The sequence below is a fragment of the Sesamum indicum genome, linkage group LG8 (assembly GCF_000512975.1).
Source record: "Sesamum indicum cultivar Zhongzhi No. 13 linkage group LG8, S_indicum_v1.0, whole genome shotgun sequence".
NCBI lineage: Eukaryota > Viridiplantae > Streptophyta > Magnoliopsida > Lamiales > Pedaliaceae > Sesamum > Sesamum indicum.
In genome coordinates, this window is record NC_026152.1 from 11,717,032 (window position 1) to 11,729,620 (window position 12,589).

The 12,589-nt window shown below is 37.8% G+C and overlaps 2 protein-coding genes across 3 annotated transcripts; one reads left to right on the forward strand and one right to left on the reverse strand.

Moving 5' to 3' along the window:
• Nucleotides 1,756-6,450, forward strand: LOC105168306 (beta-arabinofuranosyltransferase RAY1). Of its 2 annotated transcripts, none has more exons than XM_011088333.2 (6): nucleotides 1,756-2,237; nucleotides 2,330-2,679; nucleotides 2,966-3,218; nucleotides 3,293-4,069; nucleotides 4,212-4,458; nucleotides 4,767-6,450. In XM_011088333.2, the coding sequence occupies exons 1-6, from the start codon at nucleotides 2,190-2,192 to the stop codon at nucleotides 5,210-5,212; spliced, it is 2,121 nt and encodes a 706-aa protein (XP_011086635.1). In that variant the 5' UTR covers nucleotides 1,756-2,189; the 3' UTR covers nucleotides 5,213-6,450. The 2 variants fall into 2 exon arrangements, with proteins under 2 accessions (XP_011086635.1, XP_011086636.1); XM_011088334.2 differs by having other exon boundaries at nucleotides 1,757-2,237; nucleotides 3,296-4,069.
• LOC105168304 (inorganic phosphate transporter 2-1, chloroplastic) lies at nucleotides 6,773-10,441 on the reverse strand. The gene is made up of 3 exons (XM_011088330.2): nucleotides 9,514-10,441; nucleotides 8,172-8,363; nucleotides 6,773-7,999 (listed from the first exon to the last, which is right to left on the reverse strand). Exons 1-3 carry the CDS (start codon nucleotides 10,237-10,239, stop codon nucleotides 7,199-7,201), a joined length of 1,719 nt encoding a protein of 572 aa, XP_011086632.1. The 5' UTR covers nucleotides 10,240-10,441; the 3' UTR covers nucleotides 6,773-7,198.

The following is a 12,589-nucleotide window of genomic DNA, read 5'->3' on the forward strand; positions in this document are numbered from 1 at the left end:
TCCAGGATCCAAATAGACTTGATGTTGTAAAATTCTGCACTTTCCTCTTAGCTCCAAGACTGGCAGGAATCATATTGCAACTTATGGTTGCAAGCATGGGTAATAAAAAGGTCTTTCACGGGCAGACTTTGGGCGTGTCTGTCTTGTTTGGCAATTACTTTTACTTTAGTTTCTATGGAAATAGGCCTAATTTGGGTGGTATCGTTCAAAAGTGAGGGCAAAATACCACATAGATTCTGTCTTTAGAATTCATGTGGAAAAGCACAATTATACATAACTTCTTTTTCTTATGATGACTAAGACCACCGTTATTTTCTCTATATGCAGGGTGTGAAGGGATTAGTATGGGGGTGTGACACAAGTCTTAAACTCACAATTAGCAATGCTGCACTAGAAATCAAGCCAATTGGTTAACAATTGATGCTCAAACTGAGCTGAAGCTCCCGATCCAATTTTAGTTTGACAGAGCTCAGTAGCGTCTAGGGGATAAACCTTGATCCCAATTTGAAAATTCGGTATGTGTCGAAATTAGATCCAATTTCTATTTAGTTCTTATGTTTCTGAAAAATTCGATATTGAGATCGGTTTTGATTTCTAATTTCAGTTAATTGAGTCGTACAATATTATTTTGTATAAAAAATAAATTAAATGTGTAATTATTATTTTTGATATTTCATTTTTTAACTATTTTTAATAAAGATGGATTTAACTAAACGAGAATCAATAATTTTGGACGGATTGTACTTAGTGTAGCATTTTTACTTCACCAAACTCTCAATTGGACTCTATTTAGTTTTATTAGTTGCGTTGATAAACTTTTGAGCTTTTAGTTAGTATCTTTATTATTTAAAGAATTCTATATTAGTAGTACATTTTCCCAAGAAATAAATAAATAAACAAAAATTAGCATGAGCCTCGTGTTATATACAAATAGGGTGAATAACAATTTATCCCCCTGTGATATTAAAAATGAGTACATTACCCCCCTATAAAAAAATATAGCAATTTACCCCCTTATACTTTTTAAAATGAAGCAATTTACCTCCTTATACAGGGAGGTAAATTGCTTCATTTTAAAAATCATAGGGGGGTAAATTGTTGTATTTTAAAAAATATAAGAGGGTAAATCACTATTTATTTTTTCATAAGGGGGTAATTTGCCCATTTATGATATCACAAGGAAGTTGCTTGCATTTTTTCCTATACACAAATATCAAATTAATACTTACCATATCCTGTATTAGTTCATATACGTTCTTTGTCAGAAAGAGAACATCAGTAGGACCTTACATCATCTTTCATTGTTTAGATGGATGTGATATTATTATTTATTGTACAAGGATTTAGTATTTGTCAGTTTTCTATCTTAAATTAATAGTCGTGCCACGTTATTTATACATAATAAATAATATTTTTTTGACAGTTTTCTATTTTAAATTAATAGTCGTGCCACGTTATTTATACATAATAAATAATATTTTTAATTTTAGAATATATTATAAATAAAAATTAATACTTCACATCTCAAAAACAAAAAAAGAAAAATAAAACCGTATAGTCAACCCAACAGAAAAATTAGTGTACTGATATAACAAATTGCTCAGTAAAAAGTGCTGATGGTTTTTATATTAATAGATAATTAGCAATTCTTGTTAAAACAAAACTATAATAACATATAAAATGTTCCATAATTTTTTGTTATTCAAAGATTAGTTGATTCAAAGACGCGATTAAAATATGAAAGAAAGCAATTAATTTCTACATTAAAAAATGAGGAGTGTCAGAGTTAGGTCCGCCATTAATGAAATGAGCTCCAATGGCTCCCACGTTGAACTTGTGCTCCAGAATTCTACTTTCATGAACATACTCCGGATTTGAATTGGAAGTTGGGATGAGTAGACTCTTCTTTTGCACAAGTTTTTCTTGCAGTGATGTATGGTGGTTGAGGTTGAGAAATCCTGGATTAGATATCGAGAGTGGTGAGAATTGTGAGTCTGTGACACCATCACAAGTTCTTGGCCGGCCTGCACTCAAGATATTTGTTATATTTCCACTCTTTTCAATGCTTTCTTTATGTGTGAATTTCCGTTTACACACACAACACACAGTGGCGTAAACGGTAAGAAAGATTCCTCATTTCCAAGAAAAGCCGGTTCACTTCATCTTCAGTCAAAAATTGAAGAGCAGAAATGGAGTCCCGCTATTCACTTTTCTTCTCCAATTTCTATAGCAAGAAGGTGAGAAAGATTTTTAACTTTGTTAAGGTTCTTGGGATGAGTTGTCGAGTTTTGTTTGTGGGTAGTCATTTGTGAGTTTTTCGGTTTTGTAGGTTCTGCAAAGTGGGCTGTGGCTTGTTTGGTTATGTGGGTTTTTCTTGATTGGTGTCTCGTTCTATGGTACTCAAATGCTGCCCACTTTTCTGAGAGAACAGATCAAGATCAGGAAACCAGCGGTTTCTGGTGTTGGTTTTGATGATCTAAGCTTCCCCAAGATCACTCTTTTTGCAGCGCCGAGGCCTTTCAGTGGTTCAGTAGGTGAAAGGCAAGCTCTTGCTGTAAGATCATGGCTTGGATTATCGGAAAATATAAATGTTGTTCTTTTCAGTCAAGATCCGTCTGTTTTCTCCTTTGTTGATTCATTTGGTTCGCGGGTGTCCGTTGAAACCGAGATTGACTTCACGTGAGTCTTCTCCAGCTGTTCTTGATTGATTGATTGTTTGTTAGTATTTGCATTTGGAGTAGGAAAGTTTTCTTAGCTTGTCAAGTTACTGTGCTTTATTTATGTCTGCCTGAGAATGGTTGTGCATATCAAAGATTTCTAGTTCTAGCTCTAAAGGGGATCTTGGGCTTATACAGGTATCTGATATTTAAGATACTGATGAGGAATGTGGGCATTTCTTTCTGAATTTTCAAAGATAACGGTGTAAATTGAATAAAATTATTCACTGGATGCTGTTTTGTATTAGGTTCCTTGGTACTCCATTTTATCATTCCATGGTTGCAAGAGCTCTTGCATCACCATCAGATATTTCTGCATTGATTGATCCGGATACCATTCTCTTGTCAAACTTTATATCCACTTTGATATGTGCTTACAAGCTAGATGAAGATTGGCTCATTGTCGCCTCATCAGGAAATGTTTCCCATTTTCCTTTTCGCTTAGATTCTGATGGCAAAAGTTGGCTGGCAGATGATGGTAAACATGTTCAAATACAAAAGGTATGAAGGAGCTTGGTTCATATTCTGGCTGGATCAGATATGAGAGATCTTATATTAAAATTATTCTCTTCCAGCAGTTGCAGGAGGTCCTTGTTCGGCAAGGTTCTCAGAAACCATGTGGGGATAGAATGCTTATAGCATGGAACAGAGGAGATCTACCACTTCACAAGGGTGTGCTTCCCCCATTCTTGTATGGAAAGGGACTTCACAACCATTGGATTGTCACTGAAGCCTTGATCTCTGACTTTAGGCTTGTAATTGATGCAAGTTTGACTATTTCAAGTTTCTATGTAGATGATCTTGACCAAGAGAATTATGCCTTGATAAGGAGCTCCATTACTTCTGATTTTGAAAAGAGAAGTTGGGAACTAAATGGCAATTCCCTTCTAGGAAGGCTATATGGATCATTTTCTTTTCGTGACGCTAACTATTCTAATTTGTTCAGATTCTTTGAGTGTGGTGGGAACTTTCACTTTTTAAATACGCACCAAAACATTGCATATCTGCTGGGGTACAACAGACCACTGAACTTGAGGATCAAGGGGATCTCTTTATCATCGACACAAAAGGAAATTCTGGATTGCGTTGATGTGATAAAATCACTTGAAGGAATTGAAGGATGCTTTGCCAAAGAGCAGATGAGATTGCCGACATCAATTTCACTTCCACTTTCCCTAGAATCTCTACTCTCGATGCGTGCTGATCAGAACAAAACAATTGCTCTTGGAGTTGCTGGACATAGTTACAAGGATATGCTAATGAGTTGGGTTTGCAGGCTACGCCACCTCCAAGTATTAAACTTTTTGGTCTGTGCTCTTGATGATGAAATATATGATTTCTCCGTGTTGCAGGTATTATCAAATCTCCAGATTATTAGCAGTTCAAATACCGTAGGATGTGTTTGTCTGCTTACATGTTTGTAGTAATCTGCCAGAGCTTAACATTGTTGAGAAACATTGCATTTTCCTCACATATTCATATTCGTAATGCTAGGGCCTGCCAGTTATCAAGTGCGCATATCCTCCAACCAACATCAGCTTTGACAACTGCCATTTTGGAACAGAATGCTTCCAGAAAGTAACTAAAGTCAAGTCTAGAATGGTTTTGCAGATATTAAAGCTCGGATATAATGTGCTTCTGAGTGACGTGGATGTATACTGGTTCAAAAATCCTTTGGCCTATCTTAGTTCTTTTGGTCCTGCAGTTCTTGTGGCACAGTCTGATGAATACAATGTAACAGGTATTTAATACCACCGTCCAACTTTAGAGAATTTGCATTACTAGCAACAATATAACACGGGAAAAGTGATGGAAAGATGCAGGCAAATTGGTGCATACTTTTATGGAAATCTGAGTCAATGCACCTAAATCTTCTCTGATCAGATTGATTTCACTGCTTTTTGTATTCATGCTTTACATGGATGCAGCTCAATGCATTCATCATACTCATTTTTCCTCTGGAATATTTGCAGATCATGAATTTTGAGGATTCAATTGCTTAATGTTTTAGCTTTCTTTCTCTTAGCTGCATTTTGCTTTTCCTTGCAGCACCAATAAACCTACCTCGACGACTTAACTCCGGCTTCTACTATGCTCATTCAGACAGTATAACCATTGCAGCATTGGAAAAGGTGGTGAAACATGCAGCTAAGTCCAATTTATCCGAACAGCCCAGCTTCTATGATACATTATGTGGTGAAGGGGGGTCCTACAGGTTAGGTGATGACAGATGCTTGGAGCCTGAAACAAATTTGGTGGTTCATTTCTTAAATAGAGATTTCTTTCCCAATGGTGCATACCAAGGTCTATGGGAGGAAAAAGATATAAAGAAAGCCTGTAAGAAAAGGGGTTGTCTCGTTCTCCACAACAATTGGATTAGCGGAAGAAGGAAGAAGCTGGAGAGACAGGTGTTATCTGGGCTTTGGGAGTATGATATCAACAATAGGATGTGTTTGCAAAGCTGGCATAAGACAAATGTCACAAGTTATTTTTAGAATGTGGTATCTTTTGTATGTTTAATCATCTAGAACTTTGTGGTTAATGTGGTGGAGAAATCAAGGGTAATATTCCTTATCAGCAAAGCTTTGGAGTTATCACTGATTCTATTGAGATAAATCTGAAAAAGGTGAAGCCACCTTGAACAAGAGAAGTATGCTCATCACAAACAATAGCTAGCAACTGCAAGAGATCCTTCAGCCTGCGCCACTACTTTCCAGAGCATGCACTATGTACACAACTGTATCAGGAGGTCCCATTTGCTGGCAATGTTGAAGAGATGTGTTCATGTTTTTGTTCTGGTTCAGTCCTAGAAAATGAATCCAGGAGAAAAAGGGGACTGAGAAAGGAGACTATTTCATACAGTGTGAGCGGGCAACTAAAGGATCTAACAGTGCGAATAGTCCATGCTGGTGGGAGGATAGAAATGTATCATAGTCCAATTCCTGCCTCTGAAATGATTCGGAAATATCCAGGTATGTGCATTGCCCGGCCCGATGTCTTCAAGCGTCCACATGAATCTGTTTTATCAGCTGATGACATGTTGTTACCTGGGCATAAGTACTTTATTATTCGGTCTACAACTATTGAGAAACTGAAACGCAAGCACTCACGGAGAATCAATGAAAATGCCGACAGTGATGTACCAATCTTAAGGTCCGAAGAAAATGAAGATGTCGGAGATTTTAATTCCGAGGACTCTGTTTTTTCTGCTAGAGACTTCTTTTTCTCCAAAGGGAGTTGGTCAGATGATATATTGGAAAAACCCAGAGAAGAGAGGGGGAAGAAGCCATTTGTTCCCCCCATCCAGAGGCCAAGGCTATGTAAGGAACCTGAGTGGGAGCCAAGTCTAACTTCTATACAAGAGCTGTCTCCATGAATATCTCTGTACAGATTGGTGCCCTTCTCTCCTCTCATACCATTATCTGGTTAGATTTCTTCTATGCTATTTAAGAGCTGATCATTATCTTTATTGGAAAGATCTTCAAGATTGTTCTGCACTAGTTGTATGTTTGCATATGTATTCGATGTACAGATGACAAGATTTCTGTACTAATTGCCTGCGTATTCTTTTTAACTATTATGTTTCAATTTCTTTCAAATTGCAAATATTTCATCAAAACATCTTTTTCTTTTTGGTGAGAAGGCATGTTTCTGATGGAATTCATGACTCTGAATGTCACTATGTCAACATAAGCAGAATCAGTTATTGATATTTAACCGTGTTCCCGCTTCACCTTTTCGTTTTGTGCTGGAAGGGATATTTGAATATGAGAAAGCAACTCTTGATATAGCCATTATGTATTTTCCATTACCATTATCTTCTGCAGGCTTAAGGAGAATACGGTTGTTGCACTTGAATGTTCCTATCTGATTCTTACTCTTACTGTCCCGCTGTGTGATAGACCTGCCAAATCAAGCAGCATGAAGGGTGAAAGAGAAAACCAACTCATCACTTTGCTTGGGTTGGCTCACTAATGCAAGGTCTGCATTCTGATGTGAAGCTGACACATCTAGTGGAAGTAAGATATAGGAGAGCAACTTAGAGGGAAACAATAAGTCTACTAGAAAAAGCATACATTTGACTGCATAAATTGTTAACAGTATCTCTTCATAAAAAATAAGAATGCAACGCTCAACCCGATCGTCTGGTTTTTGTCGATTCCAGTGCTATTCTGACTGATATAGGCCTCCTCAGTCTCTTCTGATTATTAGCAGATACAAGAAGCAATAGACGAGAAGCCCAGAAATGACACTTGAGCAGCTAATTGATTTCCAAAGCATCTTCGGCAGCAACCTATTCTCCACTCAAGGCAATGTCAACAAACATGCATTAATTCACAAGGGTTTCAACTCAAAGTGAATTGGACCAAGTGCTCCTTCTGTTGCAACAAGTGAACTATCAACCTTAGTTGAAAAGGCACTACCATTCCATCAAGTAAAGTCCAAAAAATAGATTGCAATTGATGCCTTGCAGCATACACTCATAATACAAACGATAAAACCTTAGTCAAGATCCATGTGTAAATAACAGCAAAAGCCCAAGAAGTGACGATTTCCCTCACCGTCTCTGCTCGTACACTGTTGAGCCCTCTAGCAAAGCCGACACCCATTACTGCGCCGACCAGAGTATGAGTGGCTGAGATTGGGAGTCCAAGTTTTGACGCCCCAAGCACCACAGATGCTGCTGCAAACTCGGCAGCAAATCCTCTAGTCGGTGTTAGTTCCGTAATCTTCTTTCCTATTGTTGCAATAACACGATAGCCCCACATCATTAACCCTGCAACAATCCCAAATCCACCCCATGCTAGGACATCATTAGGAATTACAATCTCGGCTGCAGACATGCCACCTTGGAGAATTGACAAAGCTGCTGCTAGAGGGCCTATAGCATTGGAAACATCGTTTCCTCCGTGTGCAAATGACATGAAGCAGGCGGATAAGATTTGCATGTAGCCAAAGACCCCATAAACTATCTCTAACTGGGTTCCTGTAGGGCCAGCTATATCAGAAAGGAACCCGATATTTTTACTGGGATGGGTTTCTGGTTTAGGCTCTGGGTCAGCTTTAGCAGACTTGGCAAGGAGGTGGCCTAGTTGCTTTCGAATAACTCTGTCGACTGCAATGGCTCCAGCAGCACCACAGGCTAATGCCTGGGCAAGAGCTATAGGGACAGTCTTGCTAAGAGGGAATGCAGCAAATGAAATCCCAGTAACACCCAGAAAAACAGCAATCGGTGCAGCTGCAGCAGCTGCTTGTCCAGGGTTTCGAGCACTGTAAACAAACTAGAAGTAGTGAAACGGGTTAGATTTAAGATCAGATCTCACACTTGGTTGCTTGCTAATAGAAAACTTATGTTGCCAACGTTTTCTGCTAGAGAAACTTCTTTTGCACTATAATTGTTGGAAGAAAGATGGGCAGCTAATGTTCAAGAGTTTTGTGACAGATAATACGTACCCTGCGAATGCATTTATAGACAAGGAAAGACACTATTGCTCCAATCAAAGGTGAGACAACCCATGACGAAGTTACCCTTGCCAGTGAACTCCAAAAGACAGCCCCAGGTCCTCCATAGGCAAGACCGAATCCCACCATTGATCCTACTATACAATGTGTAGTCGAAACTGGCCAACCGTAGTATGATGCAACCTTAGTTGACAAATTGAACTCAAGAAATCAGTTTGGTCAGGAAATAGAACCGAAACCACATATATTAAATCAACAATCAACTTAACATTTTGATCACATCACCTCTCCTACTCATACAGATAATTCCAGTTGATGGTAATTTCACCATATCACATAGTTTTATTCATTTAGGAAAAGTATATCACCACCAGAAAGTATGTCAGACACTATCACAAGGTATGTAAACATCCATGTGGTAAGGGAAGGACAGATTTCCGAGTTAGGATGGGACTTCACTATCTGGTAGGGAGTGATGCCTCTGCTTTTTGTGTGAGTTAAACAACTTTTCTGTACTAAGTTTATTTCTCTGCTAATTGGAAGTTTCCCTTAATGTCGAGATATTCCTGGCTGATCACCAGATGGAATAAGATGACAAGAATGTATAGTTCACACAACTTGGCCCTTTACAAAAATGTTCTTCATCTTGTTACAAATTATGGATCCAAATGTCGATGTCATAAGAAATGTCAAATTATTTCCCAAATAAATGAATTAAGGAAGAGTTAGCTCTGAGGCATCCTTGCAGAACTTCCGAATACATGGTTAGAAACAATTTCTCTATCATGGAATCCAGAAACCGTCGGTCTTGTCACAATGTGTATATATACTACTCTTAGGAAAGAATGAAAGTTTTCGTGACAACGTTTGCATGACATTGACGACATGTTCTGTAGCTGAAGATTCTTCATTTTTGCTTATGTTGATCCAACATCTACGTAAACAAATGAACTACTGGTCATATTTTCATTGTTAGCTTCAGAAAATTCTCATACTATAAGCATCATTCCCTCAGAACTATAATTTTTTAACTTCCTTATTTCAAAGGAGATAGCTTATTCCGGGGAAAAATCTAACTAATGATGGAACTATATAGCTTCTAACGAGAACTAGAACTAAACAATTATCTTAGCTGTTCTTGGGGATAACCTACAGTGGACATGTTATCTACTCCAATTCATTCGCAATTCAACTGATATCCCAACTTCTTCCAGTTATACCATAAGTAATGCTATTAATAGATGAATTCTTGTGACTATATATGAATTTAGACTGTGCATCAGTATCAAGGAGTAGCAACCATTCAAAACTTGTAAACATTTGCAAAGTGCACCTGTAGCCAAGTACCAGCTGCAGCCAAAGAAGATAGCAGCCCAGCAAAAAGCAGAGTATCCTTTCCCTGAAAAACATTGGCAACAAGAATTCCCTTCTGCATTGTACTAGTTACATGAGTCCCCATCAGCAATGCACCCGAGAATTCCAACACGGCGGCAGTCAGCACCGCCTGCCGGAGTGACAACGCCCCCGACCCGACTGAAGTCCCCATCGCATTTGCCACATCGTTAGCCCCAATATTCCAGGCCATGTAGAAGCCAAACAAAAGTGTAGCATATGATAAAGCTTTAGTCTTGAATGGCAGTCCCTGCCCCAGAGAGCCCATGAAAAGTGGGAAAACAAGAGCCGCCAATGCTATGCAAACCGATACAGCAGAAGCTGTCCCTGAAGATATGTTAAAAGCCTTAGCCATTCCAGGCAACTCATCATCATCAGACTCTGCATTTCCTTGATGGTGATGATGATGCTCTTTGGCCCTAACAACATCTTCAACATGTTCACCTTCTGCTTCTGCAAAAGCAGCAAAAGGGCGTCTGAATCCACTTCCCCTTAGAGTGAGAACCGAAAGAGATGACTTAGGAAACGATTCTTGAGGCTTCAAAGTGAGAAATTCTCTTCCGGGACAATGGGAAAAGACACAGAGCCTGTCTTTTTGGAGACAAATACGTGAAGTATGAAACAAAGAGGTGTTTCTGGTGGAAGACAAACAGTAGGAGGAAGTCATGACTCGGTGGAGTGAGAGAGAGAGATAGAGGAGGGTATGAGAAGGGGTTATTGGGATTGATTCTTGGCCATGGAATGTAGAGGAAAAGGAGAAGAGAGGAGAGTAGGTGAAGGGGAGTTAGCATTTTCTTGATTTTGAGTTTTAGTTAGCCTTTTTCTTCTTCTGGTGGAAAAACGTGGGGATGTGAGTTTGGATTTTGGCTGCTAGCATTGGTTGATCAGAATGAGTGGTGTGAGTGTGTTGTTCCTCTGCCACTATATATCCAATATCCACTACTTTTAATCTCTCCAAAAACCACAAGGGTTTTTAAGACATGAAAATTATCCAAATAAAATTTTAAGAGAGAGAGTGAGTGAGAGTCTGACCCTCAAGAATATGAAATCTATAGACTTGTCTTTTTCCTCCTCCTCTGCATTATCTATTTTATTTTTCTTTTCCCACAATTCACATAATCTCACATTTAGAAAGATGAATGACATAGTTTTCTGAAAATTCACACTTAGCAATTTTAGGGGAACGAGCTGTGTGACTTCTCACAATATAAATCATAAATTCAATCAGTTTTCTGTCAGAGTTGAGGTGGCGGGCTCACTATTTTTAGCAGTGATTATAGTTCAAATTAGACATTTTTTATAGATATAAAATGAACTGTCACATTACATGGCCACGTCCGTTTTTCTTTTACTCAAAAAAGAGGAGAAGAAGAAAGAGACCATAGAGTAAGAATTGCAGGTTGTATAAAAATAGACATCATCTGATTGATACCACACACAGGACAACTTAGGAAAGCAGCCCATTGGCCAATAATGTCTTGGGCTTCCTCCACTCTCACCTGTAATTTCACCTTTTTTCATTTAAGCCCATATTTTTTTTTATAAATAACATTTAAGCCCATTTTAATTATTTTTATATGTGGAATTGGGCTTCATGTTCAATCATAGCCATACTGGTATTTGGAGTAGATTAGGAGAGGCAATGGATCGTACTGAGTTTGAGTTTCACTTATGTGTAAGTATTTATTTATTTTTATTACAATGTTTTACCTAGTTATTTTTCAATGTATTGATATATAGTTGATCAATTATATTACAAGAAAAAAAATATATTTTATAAAGTTGGTTCTAATTGACTGGAGAAAATTAGACAAGATATGTGTGAATCAGAAGTAGGTTCAAGACTTCAAATTTTCATACAAACAAATATTTTATTTAAAAATGTAATGATTCAATTTCATAATTTGCAGCTCTAAGTTAACACAAAATAAAAGTGTAAGGATGATAGTTGAGATATTACGTAAAACAAATGTTACCTAAGAAATCAAACACAGTAACTTGAGTTGTGTGACATATGTCTATATTGTATTTTGAAGCCATGAATGTGATGAATATGTTTGCAAAAATTACTTACAAACACATATACATTTGGACAAGAAATTTTTATGAAATAAGATGAAAATATTAAAAAAAATTAACCAACAAACATAGCCTAATTATTTCTATGTTTTAACACCACCATCACCATCCAATCCTCTCTAATGGGGTCAGAGAATTATATGATTCTCCTATTTAGGTGCTAACCACCCCATAAGGTAATAAGATGGAAATCCGCTTTCTATGAAGAAGAATATCAAAACTAACTCATGATCATCGGACTTTTTCTTGGGTTGGGTCGTTGGACCGACCCATTCTATCCGTTCCAGAGTCAGAACTCGGATTATTAGCTGTTGGATTTTTTAGCAGGCACTCTGTAAGATGTTGCCATGTGGGTCTACTCTGTACGAACATGGGGACTTATAAATACTGCTATTCAAAAGCATTTATGGTATGTTGTATTTATTGTTTATTTGACTTCATTAAGCCCTTTAGATCATTTTCGACCTCACCGATTCTAACTTAAGCATCGGAGGACCTTAGTTGGGAGCTTCCCAGCAAGCCTAACGAGATTCTTTGTTCTCAGGATACACATCCAAGGTGGTTTAAAATCGATCACGACCCGACGATCAGTCAACGAGGAGCACGACCTGATTAATTTAAGCGACCTGAATCATATTGGGCACTTTTAATTTTTTTTTATTACTTAATGATCGAGAAGTCTAATATTCGAACTAGATTGTACGAAGAGAAGCCCTTTCCTATAGGATGTTTCTAGTAGGTTTTGAACCTTTATCCGTCTATAAGAATCACGGGTCGCTTACCACTGCTCCAATCATCTTGGATTTCAGGTACCTCTCTTTTGTAAGTCAATCCAAGTACTAAAACTTAAGGGTAAATTGCAATGATCTCTTATGAGGTTTTGCATAATTACGAATACTCCTTTATTATTTGAAAAATTACTAATACCTCCTTGATTT

What these genes read in the sequence shown, in the direction of transcription:
- LOC105168306 (XM_011088333.2), top strand. Translation starts at nt 2,190, where the DNA reads ATGGAGTCCCGCTATTCACTTTTCTTCTCCAATTTCTATAGCAAGAAG. An exon ending in AACATGTTCAAATACAAAAG is followed by an intron (nt 3,219 to 3,292) that starts GTATGAAGGAGC and finishes ATTCTCTTCCAG; the next exon opens with CAGTTGCAGGAGGTCCTTGT. An exon ending in TGATGAATACAATGTAACAG is followed by an intron (nt 4,459 to 4,766) that starts GTATTTAATACC and finishes TTTTCCTTGCAG; the next exon opens with CACCAATAAACCTACCTCGA.
- LOC105168304 (XM_011088330.2), bottom strand. Translation starts at nt 10,239, where the DNA reads ATGACTTCCTCCTACTGTTTGTCTTCCACCAGAAACACCTCTTTGTTT. An exon ending in CAGCTGGTACTTGGCTACAG is followed by an intron (nt 8,364 to 9,513) that starts GTGCACTTTGCA and finishes TTGTCAACTAAG; the next exon opens with GTTGCATCATACTACGGTTG. An exon ending in TCTATAAATGCATTCGCAGG is followed by an intron (nt 8,000 to 8,171) that starts GTACGTATTATC and finishes CACTACTTCTAG; the next exon opens with TTTGTTTACAGTGCTCGAAA.